The sequence below is a fragment of the Heptranchias perlo genome, chromosome 8 (genome assembly GCF_035084215.1).
Source record: "Heptranchias perlo isolate sHepPer1 chromosome 8, sHepPer1.hap1, whole genome shotgun sequence".
NCBI classification, from domain to species: Eukaryota; Metazoa; Chordata; class Chondrichthyes; order Hexanchiformes; family Hexanchidae; genus Heptranchias; species Heptranchias perlo.
The window spans coordinates 19,661,208-19,688,425 of record NC_090332.1 but is presented as its reverse complement, the minus strand read 5'-3'; the positions used below and the strand labels follow the sequence as shown (position 1 = coordinate 19,688,425).

Here is a 27,218-nt window from a genome sequence, read left to right as displayed (position 1 = left end):
GCATTGCTATTTTTTCACTCACCTTATATAAATGGCCATTAGCCTAGATGCTGAATGTTGGCTATTTGAGAATCATGTGGCAGAGCCGAGCCCAATCTTTTCCTTAACATGTCCTTGGTTAGACCACACTTGTAGTACTGTGCACAGTTCTGGTCTTTCTATTACAAAATGGATATAAAAGCACTGGAGAAAGTGCACATAAGATTCACAAGGATGATACCAGAACTGAGAGGATATAAGAACGTAACAAATAGGAGCAGGAGTAGGCCATCCGGCCACTCGAGCCTGCTCCGCCATTCAACAAGATCATGGCTGATCTTCTACCTCAACGCCATTTTCCTGCACCATTCCCATAACCCTTGATGCCTTTAATATCTAGACATCTATCGATCTCTGTTTTGAATGCACTCAATGAGAGAGCCTCCACAGCCCTCTGGGGTAGAGAATCCCAAAGATTCACCACGCTCTGCGTGAAGAAATTTTTCCTCATCTCAGTCCTAAATGGCCTACCCTTTATTCTGAGACTATGACCGCTGGTTCTAGACTCCCCAGTCAGGGGAAAGATCCTCCTTGCATCTACTCTGTCGAGCCCTGTAAGAATTTTGCATGTTTCAATGAGATCACCTCATTCTTCTAAACTCTAGAGAATACAGGCCTAGTCTACTCAATCTCTCTTCATTCGACAATCCCACCATCCCAGGAATCAGTCTGGTGAACCTTTGTTGCACTCCCTCTATAGCAAGTATATCCTTTCTTAGGTAAGGAGACCAAAATTGTACACAATACTCCAGGTGCGATCTCACCAAGGCCCTATATAATTGCAGTAAGATACTTATCAGGAAAGGCTGAACAAGCTGGGGCTCTTTTCTCTAGAAAAGAGAAGGCTGAGGGGTGATCTGCTGGAAGTCTTTAAAATTATGAAGGGGTTTGATAGAGTAGACATTGAGAGGATGCTTCCACTTGTGGGGGGAGACCAGACTAGGGGGCATAAATACATGTTGGTCACTAATAAATCCAATAAGGAGTTCAGGAGAAACGTCTTTACTCAGAGTGGTGAGAATGCTCTTCCTGATCCATGGCAAAGAGGCCCATTGTAGCACCCCATTTACACTGCCACTGTAGATAACATCACCAAACTTTAAACTCATCACAGACCAGGGACTGAACTTGAGAGCTTTCTGATCTTCGTGGCTTAGCACCAGAACATGCTTATATCAATTGTGTATGTAATTATTATGCACTCTATTTAAAAAGAAACCAAACTTTTTTTTGTTGCGTAGATTGCATTTTTTTGCCCCCTCGGTTTGAAGAGTTGGAGCTTGTGTATGTGTCATTCATTCTGCACCAAGGCAAAATGCAGGTTTTCTGCCTTTTAGTTATCATCAAAGAACGTGTCATGGGTGTTTTTTTTATCTTTTATAATATTCTGTGGGTTTGAGCAGCGATGTGCTGGCCATTGCTGGTTCAATTTGTAACCAAACTGTTAGCAATGATTCACATCATTGGGCAATTGATTTTAAAGGACAAAGTGACTGGCGAAGACATTTGAATGCAAAGTACTTAACTCTGGTTGTACTCCAAGGAGTTACTTATTTATTAAGGGAGACTAGTATCTGAAATTCCATGGCAGGAATTCTTTCTTTCTACCACCACTGTGGTGTTAGGATTAACCCTAAGTTCTTTTGTTAATCTTCTACTCTTGGCATTTTGCCCACTCTGCCTGGCCTCTGGTTGCTCCTTGACATCCTTCCAGGCTTCGGCTTTATTCCTGAGATTGACGTCAAATTGTGCTTTGATTCTTCCCAGGCCTGCGATGAGTGCTCCCTCCCTTGCAGTCCTTTAAAGAGAGCCCAACAGCTCCAGGTCCCTATCCCTCTGTCCGTGACTTTACATCTATACTCCTACTTCACGCCTCTGTGCCAGGTTTCCTGGCCCTCTGCAACTGTATTCAGCCTGTGCTGCCTCACACTCACCTTGCTTGTGTAAATTCTCACATCTGCTGGGTTCCTATTAACTGCACCATTACCTCCCAGCCCCAGCTTAAGGTCCTGTTGCCTTACTAGCCCTAGTTGCTATCAGCCTGTCTTATTATTTCTCCATCCTCTCCAAGCCTCAGGCCACTCAGCTCCCTCCCTATAAACACTCGTACAGAAAGAAAGACATATGTGCAGCAAGAAGGGAAATAGTGTGTGAGAAGCATATAGAGTGGGAGGTTTAGAGACACAGTAAGAGAAATGGAAAGAATTATAGTGAAAGCAGTGAAACAGTTACAGGAAGAGAGACGATTGTTTATTTTTGTCTACAAGCTACGCCACAGGAGATCACTATAAAATGTCTTGCATATCACATGCACCTCCTGTAAGTATCACACTTCTGTAATTTTTTCCTCATCATACTTTATTGATACCCCTATTATAAAACAAAGTATCCTCTAACTCAGCGTTGCCACCGGAGATCTGCTAATATATAATAAATATAGATATATTTCTTGTAGTGAATATTATCTTTTTTTTTAACTTTTTAAAAAATTGGTGAATTGTTGTTCTCATCAGGCTGAGGGATATCAATGAATGAATGAAATACATCTCTGCTTTGTGCACCTGCTGTAATCATTGACCACTCCAAGACCATGTTTAGGATGCGCCCAGCACAGAGTAAATATACCTTAACTGCAGTTACACAAGACCTTGTGCCCTGAGCTCTTCCTTGCACGTCTTTGATCACCCAGGATGATTGGCCATGTTTTCTTTCTGTTCCCACCCCCTAATGCAGCAGTCCTTATTGTAGTAGGAACTCATAAGCGGGTAATGTGTGCAGGAGCTCAAATCCTGCCCAGTTGAAGGCACAGCACGCTGGAACGCCAACATGTGGGCTTTGTGGTAAAACATGTTAATCGGGGATCATTTTGGGAGGGAAAATCATATGTCATTTTTAGTGTAATTACATTTGAGTTATGCTGTTGTGTATTTATAAACAGTTGGTGTGGTGGGGGGGTGGGTGTGGTGAGCAAGCTTTTACAATAACCTTGCAATGCCTTGATAAACGTGTTATTTTGAAATATCCTGTTTGAGCCAGTTTGTGATTATTAATGTACAATACAGGTAGTGCAACGAGGAGGCATTTTGATAACCGATAGAAAGAAAAGTGAGTTTACAAATAAAGACATTGTGCAGGATCTGAACCGTCTGCTGAAAGCAAAAAAAGGGGAGCAGGTGTCAAGTGCTGCTCTGCCAGAGATGGAAAAGCAAGTGAGTAAAATCTCCATCACTAATTGTTCTACAGAGGGGGAACAGTTATGTTCTAAGTACCTCAACCTTTTGTCTTAAATAGTTAAAAGGAACATTTCTATCTGAGCTCCATCAAAATGTTTCAGATCTTAAACTTTTGCTGCATTTCTATGCTCATCGCAGTAAGTAACTGTGCTGGGGAATGGAGTACTTTTCATTTATCATGAAGATACGACTCTTTCCTTGGTCATTTTCTCTGCTGTACCTACTTCATACAAGGTCTGTGGCTGACGGGATAGGTGGGTGGACAACGTGTTTCTGAGCCTCTGCAGTTGCCGTCCTGAGAGGGGCTGTAGTGAAATGTGTGACAAGTGAAAGATTGACTTTCCTGGCCCTTCTGGTACGGGAAGCTCTTGATCTCAGTTCATACTCCCGCCCCCGCCCCCCCCCCCCCCCCCCCCCCCCACCCAATCCTCGACCAGCCCCTCTAGAATCGTGCATGAGTCCACCTCCTACTTTCTTGTGCCACTTCTGCTGGTGCTTCTAAAGTACTGCATCCACGCTAAAATTTACACTTCCCTGAAGGTTTATGCATTGAGAGAGAGTGATGCCAATGAAATATTTATTTGTTTGGTGTTGTAAATCCTGAAATATTCGGTGTTTATTTCCTTGCTTGATACCTGTCCTACCATGAACTGCAAGTGCTATGTGGTTTGGAATCCCATCCTGAAATATGGCTTCCTTCATTTAAAAAAATGCGGAAGTGGCTTGTTGGGTCAGTGGTTAAATAGTCCAACTGATGAACCAGGTAGCTCTCAAATTTCATCCCTGTTGGTCTGAATCATATGGAACCAAATTGACTGTCTGGAGCAGACTCGGTAACCTAATACCTGAGCTAGGCATTGACTCAACTCTAGAGCACGGTTGATGATTGGCCAGGCAGCCTGACTCACTAATGGAAGCTGGAGAGGTAGAACCTGCCATTGGAGGCTGGGATTCTTCCCACTTGATTCAAGAAACCCCTGCAAGCCAGTGCCGCAGCTTTAAGGCCATCCTGGCTGAGCAGGTGGCAGGAAGCTTACTAGTTCTGTGCTGGTTGACTAAATGGTGTTAGCTGATTAAACTCTGCATTCTTGGGGGCTTCCTGAGCCGTGGCTCTGCCAATCTGCACCTAAGTGGAGTGCTCTCTGTATCAGGCAATCAGAAACTCTAGCTATGTAGATTTTACACTTGCATGGCAATGGCCTTCCGTATGTTGGATATCTGGCTGACCAAAAAAAATTGATTAACATTGAAATTAAATTTGTTACAATGTGGGTACGGAAGAGTAGAATTGTGAAGTAGGCTGAAACCTACACATTACTGCTAAGTTGCATATGATAGGCTCCTTCAAGGATTGATCTTGCATGTAGTTGATAGCACATAGCTTTAATTGTGGTTAGTGCATCTTTACATACAGTAATAGTGACTACATGACTAATGCAGTTTTTTTTCAATTTTAAAAGGTCGCCATGTCTTCTGTTTCTGCTGTGATCAAATATTTGGAGCTCCTTTCTGACAAAACAAGCTTTGGCCAATATGAGCTTATGACCTTTGACCTGAACCAGTATATGAGGCTGGACAATGCAGCAGTCAGTGCACTCAACCTTTTTCAGGTGAGATTGCTGGGTCTGATCCTTTGTACCTGTCAATTTGAAGGCAACTCTTCTCATTTAGAGGGAGGAGAGGAGAAGATTCCAGCACATTAGCCTGTAGCTGCTATGGAGAAAGTCACAGTTATAACAGCTCAGTGGTTCAGACCATGTCCTGTGATGGTAGTTCATGGTTCCAGTGGTTTACTAAAGGGGAACTTTAGCATTAGGGTAAGTATGAGGAATTAATGTTCAGTACTTTGCACATTGTGTTAAAAGTTACTCAGCAGGAAAGAAAATCCCACACTAGTGTATTAGCACTATAAACCTTACAGAAGCACAGCCACCATTGTGAGGAGCAAATGTGCTCTACTGGAATTAATATGCACAAGGCTCTTTGTGGAGCCCTGTAATTTTTGGTGCAACTGAATTGGGGAAGGAGGACAGTTATTTGTACATGATTCCAATCAGGGTAAGTATATATGCTAAAATTCCATGTTAAATTAACATATTCCTGAGATTATGCCTCAGACTGAATCACAGCTGGTACGTATTTTTGTATGAGAGAGGTGGGAGCGTAAGACTTCCTATTTTATTCCCCATGGTATTTTCTCCCCTTCCCCCTTCTTAGATCTCCCTCAGTGCACTTTACATGGGTGAGTGCATGGTGATATCCTGAAAGTCTGCATTGTGCTTGAGAGTAGCATGGGGATCTTTTTTCTGTGTCTCTTTTTTTCTCTTTTCCCTCCCCCCCCCCCCCCCCCCCCCTCCAATCCTCTCTGTGGGGAAACAGGGTGCCTCTGCTTATAGCACACTCTGTAGAACAGTTTTGATTAGCACTTCAGAATATAGAGAAATTGTAAGTGCAAAGCTGGGTCCTTCTCTATATGGTAACTCTCCATTGTTTATCACAATAAGTGCAGATGAGGGAGGATATTTGACCCATTTAGGTCATCCTTCCACAGCAACTTCCAGTCCTTTCCCCCTCATGCAGCCGACCACTTGTTGAATGATTTCAAAATTTTTGTCTCTACAATCCCTGGAACATAGAAATTGATAGATTGGAAAAAGACCAAGGTCCATCTAGTTTGTCGTCTACCATCCTGGTACTTGCACGATACAACAATAATGAAGTTGTTGACTAATCATGGCAATCAATCTCTATCGATTAGTTTACAACAGACCCAGACATGAGGTGAAGAAACCCCCAGTGGTGGGAAACCATAGGTCTGTAGGGGGTGGTGGTGTGTGTCAGCTTCACCTCTGACTTCTGAGCGGTCCGAATCGCTCCCACTCCCTGGGTTCTAGACCTTGGACTTATTTGGGGGTTGTGACAAAGTGCAGCAGACAACTGGTTTTGGTACAAGAAAAGAAACTGGGTTTATTGAAGTCACAAATGAACTTATAACATTAGGATAACACTGAGATTATACAGACATACAAAGTACACTTAGTTAAGAATGGGGAACACACGGCATAACGAGGGAAAATCACCCTACTAATCCCCTTACCCTTGTCCCACCCCCAAAACCTAACTAAATTGAACTAGGAGAGGTCAGGGATCATGCTCACCAAACCAGGGTTCCTTGACAGTTCGAAATCCAGCCAGGTAAGCTGGTTGCAGTTTTGGGGTACGCTCTTTGTGTCCTCTGGGCCCTGCCGTCCCCACGTGGTCCTGGTCTGGAATCTGCGAAGGTTCTTCAGTTGGATAGAGTCTGTTGGTGCGGTACGGCGCAGTTGTGGGTGGGCGATCTTCGTGGAGGGCTGCAGTTGCCTTGTTGCTGCTCCAAAACTGCTGTTTAAAACTGAACTGCTTAGAACCTGCTCCAAAACCAACCCCCCTGTGCTTCGTAACTGGTGGCCCAGTTATACTGTTTTTTCGAATTTCTTATCTGAATCCAAAACAAGGTTAGTTCTTTGTCTGATTACAGTGGGCTTTTTCAGGTGATTGTTGGCTTCCTGTCCCCGTAACTAGTCTTGAACTGAAAGCCATTGTATTGATGGGTTTGCATAATTGCATTGATTGCTACCTTCCTGCTTTTAGTAGTTGTAAACAATTTTATTTTAAATTCACAAGCTTTCGGAGGCTTTCTCCTTCCTCAGGTGAACGATGTGAAAAGGTGAACGATGCTTTTAGTAGTTAGTAGCGATAATTTATGCAAGGTTTTGATGGGCTTTAGTTTCGTGTAAGCTGAAGTCTTTCTCTGGGTTGATTGTTTTAAAGGGAAGAATGCACTGCACCCAACAAGCCCGGGCATGTCCAGTCCCAGGCCCACATGGGCCTAACCTCTTGTCTGCAGTGATCCACATTTAACCCAGCAGTTGGGTCCTCTGCCATAAAAGTCCAAAAGTCATATCCTCGTTGATGATATGAAAAATGTGGGAATTTTGAGAACCCTTCAGGTCCAATCTCACCTGCTCCTCCCAAGCATACTACACTTACCACATGTCATGATCAAATTACTTCCTTTTTTTCCATTTATTTTTGTACGCTTTCTGTTTCTCTTTTTCTCCCCTCTTTTCCTTTCTTTTTCCCACCCCTCCTCCAGAAATACAAAAACTTTGGGAAGTAATCATATTTGAATGTTTTCAAAGTTGATGTCACAAGACCCTTGTGATTTATTCATAGTATGGTACAGCACAGAAGGAGGCCATGCGCCCCATCGTGCCTGTGCTGGCTCTTTGAAAGAGCTATCCAATTAGTCCCATTCCCCAGCTCTTTCCGTAGTAGCATAGTAATTGCTCCCTGCTCTGTGTGGCCTGATGTGTTGCAGAAGAGGCAAGTAAAAGAGTGGATGTATACATAATACAAAATATCAGTTAGGGAGGAGTTAAGGAAAAGCACACTGAACTCTGCCTTTAATAGGCTTTTTTATGCCTGATAGATTTCCTTCACTCCTTTCCTGCAACTAGGATATCCTGCTACCAGTAGTAGATCTTCCATCTACCGGCTTGGCTGAGATACCGACTGGGAGGGAACCCTCCTGTTTGGCGATTGTTGCGCGGTGTCCGTTCATCCGTTGTCGCAGCGTCTGCATGGTCTCGCCAATGTACCATGCTCTGGGGCATCCTTTCCTGCAACAATCGCCAAACAGGAGGGTTCCCTCCCAGTCGGGGAACACTTCAGCAGTCATGGACATTCATCCACCGACCTTCGGGTAAGCGTACTCCAAGGCGGCCTTCGAGACACACGACAACGCAAAATCGTCGAGCAGAAATTGATAGCCAAGTTCCGCACCCATGAGGACGGCCTCAACCGGGATCTTGGGTTCATGTCACGCTACACGTTACCCCACCAGCGAACAAATGTTATCTGTTTTTAATATAATGGGTCATTTGCTGGCTTTCTCTGCCTTCCGGATGTCTCTGCCTCTCTCTGTTTTTTTTTCCTGTTTGTTTTTTTGTTGAATGTGTATTCGGGGGTTCTGCAGGTGACACCTCTCTGTCTGAACACGGTGATTGCCTTGGCAACGGGCAGTTGCAGGGGCAGTCTGTAAACACCATGTATTGTTCTATATGTATAAATGCGTAGGCTTCAAGGAGCTCCTGAACATTTACCTGACGAAGGAGGAAGCCTCCGAAAGCTTGTGAATTTAAAATAAAATTGCTGGACTATAACTTGGTGTTGTAAAATTGTTCATTATATTGACAGTGATCCAAGATGATCGAATAGATCTCTGTTTAACAAAACGTTGTACTGTTGCTGTTATGAATACAATGTAATGGTGGTGAACTGCCACAAAACAATTGGGATGATGCGAGTATGACCTGCAATGTTCTTTTCGTCTAGGGCTCATCAGAAGATGTCAGCAATACGCAGTCACTGGCCGGTTTACTGAACAAATGCAAGACCCCTCAGGGACAGCGCCTTGTCAACCAGTGGATCAAACAACCACTGATGGACAAGAACAGGATTGAGGAGAGGTAGGCCTTTTTAAAAAAAAAATTCTCTGTAGTCCTATAAGCAATGGCTGTACTGTGTTAGCTTGCCCAAATGGGCATTCTTTGCCCCAGCCCAGAGATTATGGTCATTAGACTATTCGACAAAGGTGTGGGTGGAGGGGGGGATTCTCACCCGAGCCTGATCCCCTCTCGGCTGTCAACACACTGTACTTTTCAGTATGGGGTCACTGGCCAGCGACCAGAGGCAAGATCCCTGGCTAACTTTTCTTCCCTCGGCCAAACAATTGAAGCCAATTGTATTGCCCCTATGACCACAGCAGCTGAGGTCTGCTAACTCATGCCTGGGATCTTGGTGGTCTTCATGGCTTAGTTCCACTAAGGGATGTACGTATAACCACTGAACCTCTGGGAGTATGATCTACCTTATTTAGTGTGCTTTGCAATAGTGGTTAAGAGCTGCGAGTTGAAAAATCATCTAGTCTGATAATCGAGAGGAAAGAAAAATAACAAACTTGTCACTACATTCGCAGCGGTAGACTCAATGTGGGAAATCACCAATTGGCGTGTCATTTCAGTCGCTTGCAAAGTACGTTCGTGCTGTTGTCAATAAAATCTTAGAGGCAGTGTTCGGGAATGATTGAACAATAAAAGTTATTCCCATTTAAGACAGATTTCTATTAACAGCAATTAATGATGCAGAGGCAAATTGAGCTGAGTAATGTAACATGGTACCATCTCCCTCTATTAACTTGTAACCAGTGTTAGAACTAACAGTTCAAGTGTTGCTGGTTTGAGACCTTCATTGCGCCAGTAGTTAACCCTCTATGCTACCAAAGTACACAGTTCAGTGTAGGATCTGATTGAGCTGGATGGCCAGGTGGCACCACTGCTGTTTCCTTTTACAAGCTAAACATGCACTAAAGGTTGGATATCGAATACGTTAATAAAATAATTTGGGAGTACTTGACCATTCCCTAGATTTGTGTTTTTTTATGAATTGAAGCAAACATAATCCAGTAAAGGAACATTATCTGTGAGAATGACTGCTTTGTTGTTCTGGTTTTCTTCTCTTGACAGCTCTTGGTATTTCACGAGGCCATCTTTCACGTGCAAATTTAAGCAGCAGGTGTCAGCAGGCTATGAAGGGCATCACAGTTGAACCCAATTCTGTTCTCAGTGTTCACACAAATGCACTTTCCAGCAAGGTCACTAGATGTGAATTGGGATCAGGGAATCCTGGCTGATTATTCCGCTCCACCTCTGTCTCTTTCCTAGCTCGGAGGTGCTGAGACCAATTGAAGTGCACGACTGCTACTTTGACAGAAATTAGTTAACTGAGCATCAGTGACCTCTCTTCCCACCCCCTTGCATGCTCGCTGTTATGCTGCATACCTGTAAGCCGCTCCACAGAAACGTGGCAGAAATTGCGAATGTGGCAGTTTAGAATAGAAGTTGAGAAAAATAAATATCAAACGGCATGGCTTGTCTTTTCTTTAAGGTTCTGTATTGCAGTTGTGCAGAAGCTGGCTGTATATTCAGTGTTTCTCTTGAAGTACTAAATGGCTTGTTGCCACTTCTTACCCTTACACTGTATTTTGTTTGCAGAGGAGGGTTTTGTTTCCCAGGGTTTTAGAAATTATATGACCTGTTGCTTTCAGAACTGTGAATAGCTGAATCACCCTGTGGCTTTCTTTATATACAACATTGTGTACGATACTAAATCAAAAGCAAAATACTGCGGATGCTGGAAATCTGAAATAAAAACAGAAAATGCCGGAAAAGCTCAGCAAGTCAGGCAGCATCTGTGGAGAAAGAAACAGAGTTAATGTTTCAAGACTAAGACCTTTCATCAGAACTGGAAGATGTTAAAGTTTTTAAGCAAATACAGAGCTGGGGAAAGGGAGGGGACGGGAAGGGAGGAAAGAACAAAAGGAAGGGTCTGTGATAGGGTGGAGGGCAGGAGTGATTAAATGACAAAAGGGATGATGGTGTAAGGCAAGGAGGGTGGTAATGGGACAAGTTAAGAAACAAAAGATTGGTCTCGAGGAGCTGTAAATGGCAACAGCAGAACCATAACTAGCAGCTGCAGTCCAAATAAATAGATAAATGGGAGTAGCAGTTATGGTCTGAAGTTATTGAAATCATTGTTGAGTCCGGAAGGTTGTAAAGTGCCTAAACGAGAGATGAGATGCTGTTCCTCAAAGAACTTGCTTAAAAACTTTAACTCTTCAATATCTTCCAGTTCTGACAAAAGGTCTTCGACCTGAAACGTTAACTCTTTTTTTCTCCGCAGATGCTGCCTCACTTGCTTAGCTTTTCCAGCATTTTCTGTTTTTAGTACGATACTAAACTTTATTAAAGCTTAGTCTTTCCTCTCCTCTCCTTCTCTTGCTGGGTTAAAGTTCATGGATATTGGTATTGTACTTTACCTGAGTCACCATTCTTCAAGTGCGAGCCTAGACAGTGATTATCAGCAGGCACTTTGGCCTTGGAGTGTATCATATCTGAATGCAGTCTGTCCCCCCTCAAGAATCCATGTGCATGCACTTTCCAGCGGGAACCACTAGGTAGGAATTGGGAGCAGGAACTCTGGTTGATTTGCACTTCCTTAGCTAAAGGCTGCTCTGGCTGATTGTAGCATCTTTATTGCTACAAGATCAACGGACATAATACAGACTTAATTGAGAAACCAAAGCAAGTCAAATGGAGCCTGCACCACTAAGACTGAGGAGCAAAAAAGGGCAGATAAATCGGGAGCTACTGGCTGGATGATGCACATCTTGGGATTTAAAAAGCCTGATGTGTAGCAGGAAGGGAATACTGAAGAAATGAGGAGTTCCGCACACAGTGTATGGAGGAATACCGTGTAGGACGGTATGTTTGGAGATTAGAAGAAATGAGAAGATAGTTCAGAGGATGACTGACCATAGTTACATATACAGCACAATCTTAAAATGCCGGTTGCTTCTGAACCAATCTTGTCATCTTTGACCTGAAACTGGGCAAATTGCTACAGTTTCCCTGAACAAACAACAATTAAACTCTGAATAAGCCTCCATTTACAACTGAGACTTTGTAGCCTTAAATTAACATAGTTCTATTTTACTATATCATTCTTGCCTTTCTAAAACAAGCGTATCATCTGACTTGAGCATCACCACAGATAGCCACTAGTTATGTAATTAACAGTCTTGTTAATTGCATTTGTATGTTGCCTTTAACGTAGTAAATTGTCCCAAGGCGCTTCACAGCAAGTATTGCAATTAAAATATGTTTATGTTGCAAAGAATTTGACGCACACTTCTGATTGGGTCGAATAACAGCTATCTAGTAAGTTCATCCTAGCCAGACTTTGCCCTACCTCCAGTGTTCAGAATTCACGCTGGACCTTGCCATTAGGCCTGGCCTGCCACCTCTGTCCATTTGTGGCATCCCTCCTTTCCAGCAGCCATTCCTCGGCCCAAGTTCCAGCCCATTCAAAACAGCACAGTGGGGGTTCCATTGTGTGTGTTGGGCGTATGCGCTGTGCTACCCGACTTAACTTGTGCATTAGATGTGTGTGTGCCCTTCATTGTTTAAGTGTCTGCTGCACTTTTTGTGGTCATCTTTGTTTTTCTGCCGATTTTCTCCAGCTCTAACGCTGGTGGTGGGGGAGGAGAGAGGCGCGGCACATGACGGCCAAACCCAATCCTGTCCATTAATCACTTCCAGCAGGGGTTGCTGGATAATGATCAGTAGCAAGAGCCTTGTCTAATTCTGCCCCCCCCCCCCCCCACAAAGTACTTAGGCTAATTGTAGGGCCCCTACTGTTGCTCCTGCTGGGGTCACTAATGTAGCACAGACTGGGATTTTTCAGATCCGTGTTGCTTAGCCACTAATCACTTGAGCAAAAGGGGGATCTCGGCCCTCCTTGTATCACCGTGCAGGTCCTCCTTTGCTTTTTGTGCGTCTGTTCGTGTTTGCTAAATACTCTGTGTTGCTGTTCCATTGAACAAGAAATGATAACTGTTCACTTGTTTCCTTTTGAAATGTTTTAAATAATCACATGAAGGATTCGGAGAAACTATAGCTGTCTTGTTTCTCTGGGCGGAGAGGTTGAAGGTGGTTATTAGTCTGATCAGTTGAAACCAAACGAACTTGATGAGACCTTTATCTCTGTGTTTTGACTGTGAAGCATTTCACTGAGTTGATTCATCAGCAGCGATGAAAAGGTTCCTGTAATCATTCTGCTGAAAGGAACATTGCCTCAGGGGTGTATGACTGAACTTTGAATACGTAGGCACTCCTATTCTAACCAGTTCGAACAGGTTTCAGGTGCTACAATTTCCTGCAGAGAATGGGTGGGCAGTTTTGGTGGATTTGAATACTTGCTCTGTTGGGATAGCAATTAGTCAGTGGGCTTACAAGTTCCAGCAAATACTTTGTTATCCTTTGAAGCGATCTACTCCAACTATGGACTTTAGCAAAGCCTTTGACAAGGTACCGCATGGTAGGTTGTTACATAAGGTTAAATCTCACGGGATCCAAGGTGAGTTAGCCAATTGGATACAAAATTGGCTTGACGACAGAAGACAGAGGGTGGTTGTAGAGGGTTGTTTTTCAAACTGGAGGCCTGTGACCAGCGGTGTGCCTCAGAGATCGGTGCTGGGTCCGCTGTTATTTGTTATTTACATTAATGATTTGGATGAGAATTTAGGAGGCATGTAAGTTTGCAGATGACACCAAGATTGGTGGCATTGTGGACAGTGAAGAAGGTTATCTAGGATTGCAACGGGATCTTGATAAATTGGGCCAGTGGGCCGATGAATGGCAGATGGAGTTTAATTTAGATAAATGTGAGTTGATGCATTTTGGTAGATTGAATCGGGCCAGGACCTACTCCGTTAATGGTAGGGCGTTGGGGAGAGTTATAGAACAAAGAGATCTAGGAGTACAGGTTCATAGCTCCTTGAAAGTGGAGTCACAGGTGGATAGGGTGGTGAAGAAGGCATTCGGCATGCTTGGTTTCATTGGTCAGAACATTGAATACAGGAGTTGGGATGTCTTGTTGAAGTTGTACAAGACATTAGTAAGGCCACACTTGGAATACTGTGTACAGTTCTGGTCACCCTATTATAGAAAGGATATTATTAAACTAGAAAGAGTGCAGAAAAGATTTACTAGGATGCTACCGGGACTTGATGGTTTGACTTATAGGGAGAGGTTAGATAGACTGGGACTTTTTTCCCTGGAGAGTAGGAGGTTAAGGGGTGATCTTATAGAAGTCTATAAAATAATGAGGGGCATAGATAAGGTAGATAGTCAAAATCTTTTCCCAAAGGTAGGGGAGTCTATAACGAGGGGACATAGATTTAAGGTGAGAGGGGAGAGATACAAAAGGGTCCAGAGGGGCAATTTTTTCACTCAAAGGGTGGTGAGTGTCTGGAACGAGCTGCCAGAGGCAGTAGTAGAGGCGGGTACAATTTTGTCTTTTAAAAAGCATTTGGACAGTTACATGGGTAAGATGGGTATAGAGGGATATGGGCCAAGTGCAGGCAATTGGGACTAGCTTAGTGGTATAAACTGGGCGACATGGACATGTTGGGCCGAACGGCCTGTTTCCATGTTGTAAACTTCTATGATTCTATCCTATTCGGTTCATCTAGACACTAGAATCCCCAGCAGTGTTGTTTGTTTGTTGTTTATGAAAACGAGCTGAGAATCTGAGGGAACTATACAGTGGCACACCAGCCCTCTCCTTTACTTCCGTGCATGAAAACCAGTTCGTGCAAAGGGTTGGGTTAATTCTCTTCAAATTGTGCCTTCACATTGACTGCATTAAGGGAACCAGCTTCAACTGTTCTCAGGTGCTGGCACTGAGCTTTACTGCTCAACAACAGCAACTTGCATTTATATCATACCTTTAACATAGTAAAACCTCCTAAGGTGCTTCACAGGAGACATTAGAATAGGTCAAGGAGCGCCTTAAAGGAGGAGAGAGAGGGGTTTTCGTAGGGAATTCCAAAGTTTAGGGCCTAGATGGCGTACGGCATAGCTGCCAATGGTGGGACGAAGTAAGAGGTGGAGGGGGGATGCACAAGAGGCCAGAATTGGAGGAGTGCAGAGATCTCGGAGGGCTGTATGGCTGGAGGATGTTAGAGATAGGGAGGGGTGAGACCATGGAGAGATTTGAACAGGAGGATGATAAATTTAAAATTGAGGTGTTGCTGGACCGGGAGCCATTTTGGTCAGCGAGCACAGGGATGATCGGTGAACGGGACTTGGTGCGATTTAGGATATGGGCAGCAGAGTTTTGGATGAACTTAAGTTTATGGAGGGTGCAAGATGGGAGATTGGGCAGGAGAGCATTGGAATAGTCAAGACTGGAGGTAACAAAGGCAAGGTTGAGGGTTTTAGCAACAGATGGGCTGAGGCAGGGGTGGAGACCGGTGATGTTACGGAGGTGGAAGTCGATGGTCTGAGTGACAGAGAGGATATGGAGACAGAAGCTCAGCTGAGGGTCAAATAGGACATCCAGGTTACGAACAGTCTGGTTCAGCCTCAGATAGTGGCCAGGGAAGGGGGATGGAATTGGTTGCTAGGGAATCGAATTTGTGGCAGGGGTTGAAGACCATGGTTTCGGTCTTCCCAATGTTTAATTGGAGGAAATTTTGTCTCATCCAGGACTGGATGTCGGACGAGCAAAGGGACAGGGGAGGGGGGAATACGTGGAGCAGAACTGAGAAATGTGCACCCACTGAGGGGAGTACTGTTGTACTCGAGTGGCGGGACAGAGCTGGTAGGAATGAAATGGTAGATTTGATTTTATGTAGGATTGGTGTAGTGATGTGTTCCTCCCTCCATTTTGGTTTCTCTTTTGCTTAGGTTGAGTAAAAGTGAGAATAGGAAATGTTGAATCCTGTTGATAAGCTAGGAAATGACATCTTCAATAATAAAAACAGAAAATGCGGGAAATACCCAGCAGGTCAGGCAGCGTATGTGGAGAAAGAAACAGAGTTAACGTTTCAGGTTGCTGATCTTTCTTCAGAACTGAAAGAAGTAAAGATTTAACAGTTTCTAAGCAAGAACAGAGCCAGGCAAGGTGGGGTAGGGGGGAAGGGGGGAGGGGAGAGGGGAGAGGAGGAAAGAACAAAAGGGAAGGTCTGTGATAGGGTGGAGGACAGGAGTGATTAAATGACAAAAGGGATGATGGTGCAAGGCAAGGAGGGTGGTAATGGGATAAGTGAAGAAACTAAAGATGGATCTAGAGGGCCTGTGAACGGCAACAGCAGAACCATAACCAGCACTTGTCTGAAAAAATGGGAGCAGAGCTTATGATCTGAAGTTATTGAAATCAGTGTTGAATCCGGAAGGTGGTAAAGTGCCGAATCGAAAAATTTAATCGAAAGTTGAGGTACTGTTCCTCGAGCTTCTGTCGAGCTTCATTGAAACAGTATAGGAGGCAGAGGACAAACAGAGAATTAAAATGGCAAGCGACCGGAAGGTCGGGGGGTCACTTGCGGACTGAACGGAGGTGTTCAGCAGAGCGATCACCAAACCTGCGTTTGGTCTCCCCAATGTAGAGGAGATCGCATCGTGAGCAGCGAATACAGTATACTAAATTGAAAGAAGTACAAGTAAATTGCTGTTTCACCTGGAAAGATCTTTAACTTCTTCCAGTTCTGACGAGAGGTCATCGACCTGAAACGTTAACTCTGTTTCATTCTCCACAGATGCAGCCTGACTTGCTGAGTATTTCCAGCATTTTCTGTTTTTATTTCAGATTTCCAGCATTTGCAATATTTTGCTTTTGAATGACATGTTCAATCCTGACTCACCCAGCCTGCCCTTTGTCAATGGTTGATGGAATGGCACCGATAGCATTTGTGGCAAAAAAGGAAAAGAAAGACTTGCATTTATATAGTGCCTTTCACAACCTCAGGATGTCCCATTGCAGTCAATGAAGTGCTTTTTTGAATTGTAGTCACTGTTGTAATGTAGGAAACACAGCAGACAGTTTGTACACAACAAGGTCTCACAAACAGCATTGTGATAATGACCAGGTAATCTGTTTGTGATTGGTTGAGTGATAAATATTGGCCAGGACACCCGGGAGAACTCCTGCTCTTCTTCGAAATAGTGCCGTGGGATCCTTTGCGTCCACCCGAGAGGCAGACGAGGCCTCGGTTTGATGGCCCCTCCGACCACACAGCAATCCCTCAGAACTGCACTGGAGTGTCAGCCTAGATTTTGTGCTGCGTGCAAATTGGCTGCCGTGTTTCCCACATTACAACAGTGATTACACTTCTGAAGTACTTAATTGGCTGTAAAGCGCTCTGGGACGTCCTGAGGTCATGAAAGATGCTATATAAATGTAAGTTCTATATTTGGTTGCAGTTGTGCAAAAAGCTGTGAACTGAATCCACGGAGTGGCAGTGGCAGTTGTATGTACAGCTTTGCCCGCCTCCTGTGATTCTTTATTATTCATCCTTTTGATTTTTTTGCATTGGGTTTAGTGAAGTACTAAGGCCACTGATGTCCAGTCCGATGGCCTGTTAGCGAATTACAGTTGTTAGCAATTGACCAGACTCCCATCCTAGGCGCCAGTGGCCATGGCACCTTACTAAACCCAACGTTAAAAGCAGCTTTAGTGGAAAATATGCAGCTTGTTGCATCATAAAAACTTAGGTGCCCTATAGGTGCTAGCTTAGTTCGGATTATAGGTGAACGAAGTTTTTAAAAAATGAGGCCGTCCCACTCACTTCACCTGCGCAGATTCAAAGAAGGCACTTGCCACGCTCCTTTAGTTCAGACCGTGGGTGAATAACATCTGTGACATTTTGGCGGTCTACTGCTCTGCTGTTGGGATAAGAGAGCTGATTTTAATAAATACAGGGAACTAGTGCACAAGCATCATCTTCTCGCTAAAGGAGTGCCTCATGCAAAAAGTACCTTATTTGTATTTGTGCAGGTCATTTGAGTGTGATTCTCATTTTTGGTACGTTAAATTATAGAATCATACAGCACAGAAGGAGACCATTCAGCCCATCGCACGTGCGCGGCAGGATCTTCATAATGTATTTGATTTTTATTGAAAGAAACTGTGTATCACTTCATAATACAATGTTCACTTTTTGTAGTATCAGTTTATTTGCTAGACTATTAGAAATTTTAATAAACATCCTGCAAAGGAACAAGAACTCAAAATTACAACTGGGGCAACAAATTGTTTTGAGATTTCTTTTCCTTGGCATTCATTTTTGGGTCTTCTGAAATATCAAATTAAATTGTGTAGCTACTTGTTAAAGATTTCCTAAACCTATCTTTATCACAAGAAGTAAGCCAAAAAAAAATGATAGCCTTTGAACAAGACATTTCTGATGTACATGTAAAGACAGAAATTGATTTATTTTTCATCTTGAATGTGCAATTTAATGCTGGGACAAATCCTGCTTTTAAATTTTGTTTCCATTTCCAATTTCCCCCCTCCTTACCATCTCCTGAGGGCAGTGACTCATGGTGTGGTGTTTATGGCTTCTTCAGAGGCACTGGTTAAAGTGACCATCGTTGATGAGAGATCGTAAACACGGAGTGTCGGGTATTTAACCATTGAATTTCATCTCGGCTGATTCTGACCTCACCTGATCTTGTTGACACACATGCACTTTCTAGCAGGGGTTACTGGATGGTGCCTTGGTTGTGGAAACCCTTTTTTCCCCTTTCTTAGCCCTGGGCACTGAGGCTAAGTGTTGTTCCCACTAATATTCTAACTTGGCCCAGATCGAATCGAAACTGGGATCTCCTGCTCTGTATGGCTCAGTATCACAAAATCCACGAAGCCATCACGGCAGCTGCTTTTAAATGATTTTGCAAAATTAGAAGTTTTAATTTTCCTCTTAATTTGCACTATTTTTCTGCCCTTTTTTAAAAAACTTGCACTATTCATTGCAAAGATCCTTTTAGATCAGAATTTTAAATCAAGGTGGCTGTGCGAACCCAATAATAAAATGCTCAAATAGTATGTTAAAGGAAAGAAATTTTGCCTTTAAATGATGTAACTGAACATTTATAGGTGAAAAATGTCACTTCAAACTGGAGCCTGAGATTACTGATTAAAGGATACTGTTGACTGATTGGGATCATTTATGGATGGTCTTAATTTCTATGAGAACAAAAAACAGACTTCAGTGTGGAGCCAGCCATAACTGCTGCTGGCTTCCCAGCTATTCATATGTATTGATTAATAAGTAATCAATACTTTATTAGAAAAAAAAACGAATTTAAAAAAAAAACAAAAAAATTGAAAATTCCTGAAAAATACAGCAGGTCTATCAGTCTCTGATGAGATAAATTAACATTTCAGTGTTCTGATGAAAGATCTACACCCAGAATGTCAACTGTGTATTTCCAAAGTTTTCTGTTTGTATTTTTGGTGATTAATACTTATGAGCCTTAAGATGAATGATACTGGAAATAGTGCTTTATCTTGTGATGTAGAAGCTATAAGTTGGGCTAAAAACCGACCCGTTGACCATCTCAAACCCGTGTTTCTGCTTTGTGTTGACTTTTTCAGGGAATGAAACATGCCTGTATTGGTGTTACTAGGCTTGACTAGCAGGCTTGTGCACTATGGGAACATAGGAACAGGAGGAGGCCATTGAGCCCCTCAAGCCTGTTGCGCCATTCAATTAGATCATGGCTGATCTGTATCTTAACTCTCTCTACCTGCCTTGGTGCTGTAACCCTTAATACCCTTGTCTAACAAAAATTTATCAATCTCAGTTTTGACATTTTCAGTTGACCTAGCCTCAACAACCTTTTCAGGGGGAAGAGATCCAGATTTCCACTACCCTGGAAAAGTAATGATGTGGAGATGCCGGTGATGGACTGGGGTTGACAATTGTAAACAATTTTACAACACCAAGTTATAGTCCAGCAATTTTATTTTAAATTCACAAGCTTTCGGAGGCTTCCCCCTTCGTCAGGTGAACGATGTGACGATCGTTCACCTGACGAAGGGGGAAGCCTCCGAAAGCTTGTGAATTTAAAATAAAATTGCTGGACTATAACTTGGTGTTGTAAAATTGTTTACAACTGGAAAAGTAATGTCAGTATGTTTAATATGCAAATATGTGAGCTTCCAGTGTTGGGTGATGCTCTTGATTCGCCATCTCAACTTGCTCCTGCCACTACCTGTAACCACCAGTACCTCACTAATGTTATACGGCTCAAATACTCTGTCTAGATGCAACCCTGGAAGGGCAGAAGCTACAAATACTCTGGATATTTTGTACAGTTCATGACACAAAAATCGGACACCTCAGTCTTTGTTTTCATTGCTCCACCATACGCGGCCATGCCTTCAGCTGCCTAGGCCCTAAGCTCTGGAATTCCCTCATTAAGCCTCTCCGCGTTTCTACCCCTCTCTCCTTTTAAGACGCTCCTTAAAACCTACCTCTTTGTCCAAGCTTTTGGTCACCTAGCCTAATATCTTCCTAAGTGACTCGTTGTCCAGTTTTATTTGATAATCGCTCCTGTGAGGTGCCTTGGGATGTTTTACTACATTTAAGGTGCTATATAAAAGCAAGTTGTTGTTTGTGGTTCGCTGAAATCTTAGTAACAGCACTATGTTAGAGTGCTTGAGCTGGAAGTTGGAGGAAGGTCATGTAAAGTGAGTAAATGGAAAGAAAAATTAAATGTTTTAAAGTAACGCAATTCTTCCTTTAACACTGGCTAGTTTAGTTTGTGGAATTATATTAAGAATGACTTCTATTAGGTGAACTAATACAGAAAAGCACCTTTTCCTTGATAGTCGGTCTGAGATTCATATATGGGGTACTGTGAGCGTGATAATTCCTGTGCCTTTTTTTTTTAAAAGGTACTTTCTCTTTCTGCCCCTCCCCTCTTTCTGAAGGTCAAAGGATGTTTCTATAGATGCCTGCTGCCCTCCTTTATCGTGAGTTTTGCCCTCACTAGTCTAGGAGAGCAGAAGCTAATTTTAATGTCTCTGTGTGCCATCCTGGCTCAGATCAGATAACTTTGCGCTAAATCGGGATTGAGTGCCTCCACGTTCTGTGAGGGATGTCCCAGGAGCTGTATTAATTTTACGGAGAACCTAGAGCTGGATTTTATTTCAGCAGCACTGGGCGATGAGGACTTAAGGCGTGGAAGCTTTCTTCATGCATTGCCAGTCCTGTAGTTAAACAGTAACTGCCTTTGAACTGCTGTGCCCTTCAGAGCTGCTGCTCTGTTTCGGCAGCTGGTCACACAATGCACTTGTTGAACTCGTCATGTGGTTGCACTGCCAATTTGGGCATGCTCAATCGAGAAGTAGATTCTACTTGTGCTTTAGAATTGCTGGGCAAAAGTGGCCTGGAGGCAGCCATTTTGTGTAGCCCCCTCAAACTACTCCCATGTCCTGTGACATTAAAGTCACACTACAACACCCGTCCCCATCCCCCCCAAGCTCTATCAGGAAAATACAGTTTTTGCATATTAAGATGCTGTTGATTTTCTGGTTTTCCGGAGGCCTACCATTTTGCATTTCCTTCTGTCTAGACCTGTTGCGCCATGTCACGGGGAGGATCTGCTTCTGTTGTGGAGCAGCTCTATTCAGCTTTTATTTTTTTTACTGTAGCTTCAAGAGTTTATATTCATATTTTGTGAATGTTTTTGGTGCTCTCTGGCTTTCACATTTTGGGAGATCGTTTGGATATATTTTGGGGGTGGGGGCGAGAGGCAGTGATGACAAGTGAGCCTCCAAAAATGGGCCCCAGGGCTTGGTTCCTCCCATTCCTGGTGGAGGCTGAGAAACACTCATTAGGATTTGGATGTGCCCTACAGGTGCTTCATCATCTACATGTTTGTTGTACAGAGACCTGCACAGTGCGGGGAGGTCACTAACCAGAGGCTAGAAACGAAGTGTTGGGCAGGGTCCTCTAATTATGAGGCTATTTATGGGCTTTGTGGTCTTCTGGGCCCCTGACTATAATTAGTGAATGAAAGAGCATGACCACAATATGTAAAGAAAGATCTCCTGGCCACAGCTCCTCTGGGAGTCAGCTCGTATGAAGGGATGGAGCCGATGCTGCGTGTTGGCAGTATGATTTTGGTCAATACCTTTTTTTTCATGCGCTCTCTCGCGCTTTCTTTTTTTCTCTCTTTTATTATCTATCACATATAATATAGCAAGGAGATATTTTATTTTCTTGGGTCTTGATGTGAGCTTGGAGCCACTCTGACGTATTGAGTAGGGAAGTCTGACTCGGGAAACCTTTTTTTAAAAAAAAAACATATCTGGCCATACAAGTCATTGCAGATGAAGAAGCTGAACCCTGCTGTCTTGTGACTCGATATCCAATTCCCCACACACAATAAAATTAAAAGTTCTGGAAGTCTCTGTATACTGCTGCATGCCGTGCTGAATTTTGCCAGAATCTGGCTTACCTCCGGTTTATTGTATTCTCCCATCTTAAGCCTGGTGGCACTTTCAGCTACTTTGAACTACAGGTGGCTTGTCCTTGACACCTAGAGATTGTACAGACTGAGGCGCCTGTGAAAATAAAATGATTTTTGTGCCGTGCCACACTTTGAATGTATGGAAATATTAAAAAGCTGTTGGAGCCTCCCAGGTAATGATGCGTTGGAGCCTCCCAGTTAGTGGACCTGCCTGACCTGTCGCGTCTTGCATTGCAGTTAATAGGACCGCAGGCCTGTGATTTTTTTTTTTCCCTGACCTGAACTTTCTGCGAGTGTATTTCCTTGCTTGGAACACCCATTTGTGGAATCGTCTCTTTTAAGGACCAAGCTTATGCCACATGTTAAAATGCATAAGATACTGTTTTGAAAATTATGTTGAGTTAGCTGATCTCAAGTCAGTAGTGAGGGCAATACAATTAGCCTCAGTGTCCCCAGTGTTAGGCAGGAGAAAAATCACCCTCCTTATTACTAAACAGTAATCTCTGCTGGAAAGCACATGTTGGGTGAGGACAGGAGTGGGTAGGCTTGTTTGCTCTCCACAGTTGAATGGACGGCCCACACTAACTGTTTAGGTTAACAGGTGATAATGGATGGGCGACTTCTGCGAAGGTGGCCAGGAATTTGTACTCTAGTATGAATTGCTTCCTTTGGAGAACGGAGGATAGAAAATTGGAAGAGGAAAAAGAAAAGGTTCTCTGTGCCTATAAAACTGGTAAAATGTGTGATCCACAAGAACATAATTGGACCTCTTCTGCCTTTGTACCCTAGACATTTTGTGAGCTCAGTATTAACATAGCTCTCAATATGGTAGCTGAGTTGACCAAATATTTGCCTGAAAACTATGCTTTGTAGTTTAGTCTGGGGGAGGGGAAGGGGGGAAGGGGGAGAGGGGGAATGTGGTTTTCAATAATGTGTTTCAAAGCTGGGCTGGAGCCAAGCCAACCTTATTACCTCAGACAAGACAAAAGGCCAGTGGCAACTTGAGTGTTTGCAGGCCTCGCTCCAATTGTTAGGATGAGGGTGCAGCCAGCATGTAAAGTTGTATGTAAGTAGACTACTTTTTAAAGTTAGTTACAATTCAATGAAGGTAATTTCTTGTCTGTTCTTTACTGGACAACAGCGCACAAAGTACATGTTGCAAACCCCACCACACTCCCAGTTAAGCACTAAAATACTGTTTCCTCTCCCTTACCTCCCCCACCCGCCCTGACTTAAATACTCAATGAAGCCGCCTCGTTCAAAATTGTAGGAAAATGCATGTTTTGTCATCTAATGCATGTTTCTATGGAGTTGCTCGCCCCCATCCATCTTGCACATTGCACAGCCTAACCTTCCTACACTCCTGTAACTTTTTGTTTTTGTGATCTATACTGTGATATATGGTTTTATAGCCTGGTAGTGTTAACCTGTTGTAGCCAGTAAAATGGGTGTGCATTTGGTTGTAGAAGTCTTTTCACTATTCTGATAGAATCTGTACATACTTATTGTCACCTCTCCTTTGGCATGGCATCCATTTCCCTTCCCCCCCCCCCCCCCTTACTCTTCTATAAAGTACCGTGAGATTTTTGTCTGAATTCTTTCAAAATGGAGGGTAGTAACACTTGGAAAATAAAGTCTCTACTGCCCTCTGCTGGCTACAGGTAAAACTGTTGAGAATTTTGTGCTCTGAAAACATGCAGCAAAAGGTTGAGTTCAGTTGTGCGGTATGATATTCTGCTCCAGTAATTGTCCTGAATATGACTGTGGCTGTGGCCAGTAAGGGATTAATATAAAATTTTAGATTTTACTTTCTTCCCAGTTACCTTCCATTTTCTATTCTTGCTGTTTAGCGAGCACAAACTCATACTAAGGTTTATGGTTCCATGAGCACTCCAGTACTTCTGAATGGATATTCTTCATATTCAAGACCAGAAAATGAGTGTTGGGGAGCTATCTGACTGCAGTGGGCATCTTTTGTGTCTTCACCCGATGTCCATACCTGCACAATTTCCAGCATTGGGTCATTGCATAATGATCAGGAATACTGACTTTTCCCCCATTTCCTCTCTCCCTAGCCCAGGGGCACTGAGGCAAATTGTACCACCATAGCTGCCCTTGCTAACTCGGCACAAACTGAGGATCAAACCTGAAACTTTCCTGTCTGTGTGGCTCAGTGCATTTACTTACCAGACAGTGGCTAACTAACAGAAAACAAAGAGTCGGGATAAAAGGGTCATTTTCAAAATGGCAATCTGTAACTAGTGGGGTGCCGCAGGAATCAGTGCTAGGGCCTCAACTATTTACAATATATATCAATGACTTGGATGAAGGAACAGAGTGTCTTGAGGTCAAATTTGCTAATGATACAAAGATAGGTGGCAAAGCAAGTTGCGATGAGGACACAAAAGTGTCTGCAAAGGGATATTGACAGGTTAAGCAAATGGGAAAAAATTGGCAGATGGAATATAATATGGGAAAATGTGAAATCATCCACTTTGGGAGGAAAAATAAAAAAGCAAAATATTATTTGAATGGAGAAATATTACAAAATGCTGCAGAGGGATCAGGGTGTCCTCGTACATGAAACACACAGTCAACATACAGGTGCAGCAGGTAATCCGGAAGGCAAATGGAATATTGGCCTTTATTTCTAGGGGGATGGAGTATAAAAGCAAGGAAGTCATGCTACAACTGTACAGGGTGCTGGTCAGACCACACCTGGAGTACTGCGTACAGTTCTGGTGTCTTTATTTAAGGAAGGATGTACTTGCATTGGAGGCAGTTCAGAGAAGGTTCGCTAGGTTGATTCCGGGTATGGAAGGGTTGTCTTATGAGGAAAGATTGAACAGGTTGGGTCTATACTCATTGGAGTTTAGAAGAATGAGAGGAGACCTTATTGAAACATACAAGATTCTGAGGGGACTCGACAGGGTAGATGCTGAGAGGATGTTACCCCTCATGGGGGAATCTAAAACTAGGGGGCATAGTCTCGGAATAAGGGGTCACCCGTTTAAGACGGAAATGAGGAGGAAGTTCTTCTCCCAGAGAGTTGTGAATCTTTGGAATTCTTTACCCCAAAAAGCTGTGGAGGCTGAGTCATTGAATACATTCAAGGCTGAGTTAGACAAACTTTTGATCAGCAAGGGAGTCAAAGGATACGGGGAAAGGGTGGGAAAGTGGAGTTGAGGTAAAAATCAGATCAGCCATGATCTCATTAAATGGCGGAGCAGGCTCGAGGGGCCGAATGGCCTACTCCTGCTTCTATCTTATGGTCTAATGGTCAGTGAATTTACCCACTAAGCCATCAGGAGTACTTCATAGAATCATACAGCAAAGAAGGCCATTCAGCCCATCAGGTCATTTAGCCTGTCATTGAAAGAGCTATCCAGTTAGTCCCACTTCCCTGCTCTTTCCCATAGCCCTGCAATTTTTTTCACTTTCAAGTATTAATCCAATTCCCGTTGGAAAGTTACTATTGAACCTGCTTCCACCATCCTTTCAGGCAGTGCCTTAGAGATCACAACAACTCGCTGTGTTTAAAAAAAAAATTCTCCTCATCTCCCCTCTGGTTCTTTTGCCAATGACCTTAAATCTGTGTCCTCTGGTTACGGACCCTCCTGCCAGTGGAAACAGCTTCTCCTTAGTAACTCTTATCAAAACCGTTCATAGGTGTTCAAAATTATCAAATCTCCTTAACCTTCTCTGTTCTAAGAAGAACAACCCCAGCTTCACCAGTCTCTCCACATAACTGAAGTCCCTCATCCCTGGTACCAATCTAGTAAATCTCCTCTGCACCCTCCCCAAGGCCTTGACATCCTTCGTAAAGTGTGATGCCCAGAATTAGACACAATTAGTTATTTAGATGTAGGAGTCCAGATTTTCCACTTTGATATAAGCTCCACTGGAAGTGGGAAGGTGCAAGAATAGCACCCACCCCATCAACAGTGCGTTTACCTCGTGCGTGTTTCTGGGGTCATTCTCATTTGAAGCTCATGTGGAAAAGGCCTGTGATTGGGAGCTCACCCATTGGGTGGGCAGGAAACCGTGTGCTGCTGCAGGATTTAAATTCCAGCAGCTGCTTAAAGGAGCAGGCATCATATACTGGCTAGTTTGGAATATCCAAGATTATCCAAAAGAAACAAAGTTCCTGAGGGGTGCAGAAGGCCAGAGAGCAGCCCATTGCTTGGAATAAGGCCATTGAAATTCTTCTGAAGGAAATGTGGAGGAGAAAAGGTAGCACCACAACAATTGCTACAGAGGCTCCTGAACATGCAAACGATGAAAAAGGGGGGCTGTAACGGCCTGAAAATTTTGTAAACAATCTTTTCCGACAGAGCTCTTGAAATTAACTTCCACATACAGCTCAGTTGCTAGCAACCCTGGATGTCCATTTTCTGTGGGTAGGTAGATGACTTAAATCTTGTATATGCAAGAATGTCAGGAAAATGTGTGATGTTTGAATGGGAGTTGATTAAAATATCCTCACCAGAAATGAGTGTTATGCGGGTCTTCACCCCACTTTCCAGTCAGTTACTCCCTCTTTTTGCCCAAAAATAGTGTTAGCAGTCAGGAAGACGAGGCCAGTATCTTTAATGTAAGCTGTACTAATTGTTGGGGCATCACTGTGAAGGTAGGGGAACAGTTAAAGATAAGTACCTTTTGAATTGGGGGGGGTGGGGTGAGGTGAGAGGGGAGGATAATAAAAGTTTGGTGTGAGGTCTTCATGGTTTTTGTCTGTACTACACTATTATGGCCATAGGGTGGCAGAGTAATACCCAGGACACTGGGATTTATTTCCAATTGCAAGGTTAATATTTTAATTTACTGATGCCAGCAAAATATTGAAAGATTCAAAACCAGGAATGCAACATGTTAAAATGTTGGAGAAGTAGGATTTTTCATAACCCTCAACTTAAAGTTGTTTTGTTTAATATATATATATTTAATTCAAACAAAACCCAATTAAACTTGAATGCTTCCTTTTTAACTGGTTTCCCAGCCTTCAGTGGAGGGCAGTGGG

At 43.3% G+C, this 27,218-nt stretch overlaps 1 protein-coding gene across 1 annotated transcript in view; it reads left to right on the top strand.

The window, feature by feature from the left end:
- msh2 (mutS homolog 2 (E. coli)) overlaps nt 1-27,218 on the top strand; it is a 71,403-nt gene that overhangs the window by 2,845 nt on the left and 41,340 nt on the right. Inside the window, exons 4-6 of the mRNA XM_067988763.1 lie at nt 3,102-3,248; nt 4,733-4,882; nt 8,649-8,782. Coding sequence (XP_067844864.1) covers nt 3,102-3,248; nt 4,733-4,882; nt 8,649-8,782 — 431 coding nt within the window. The remainder of the gene's footprint in view (nt 1-3,101; nt 3,249-4,732; nt 4,883-8,648; nt 8,783-27,218) is intronic.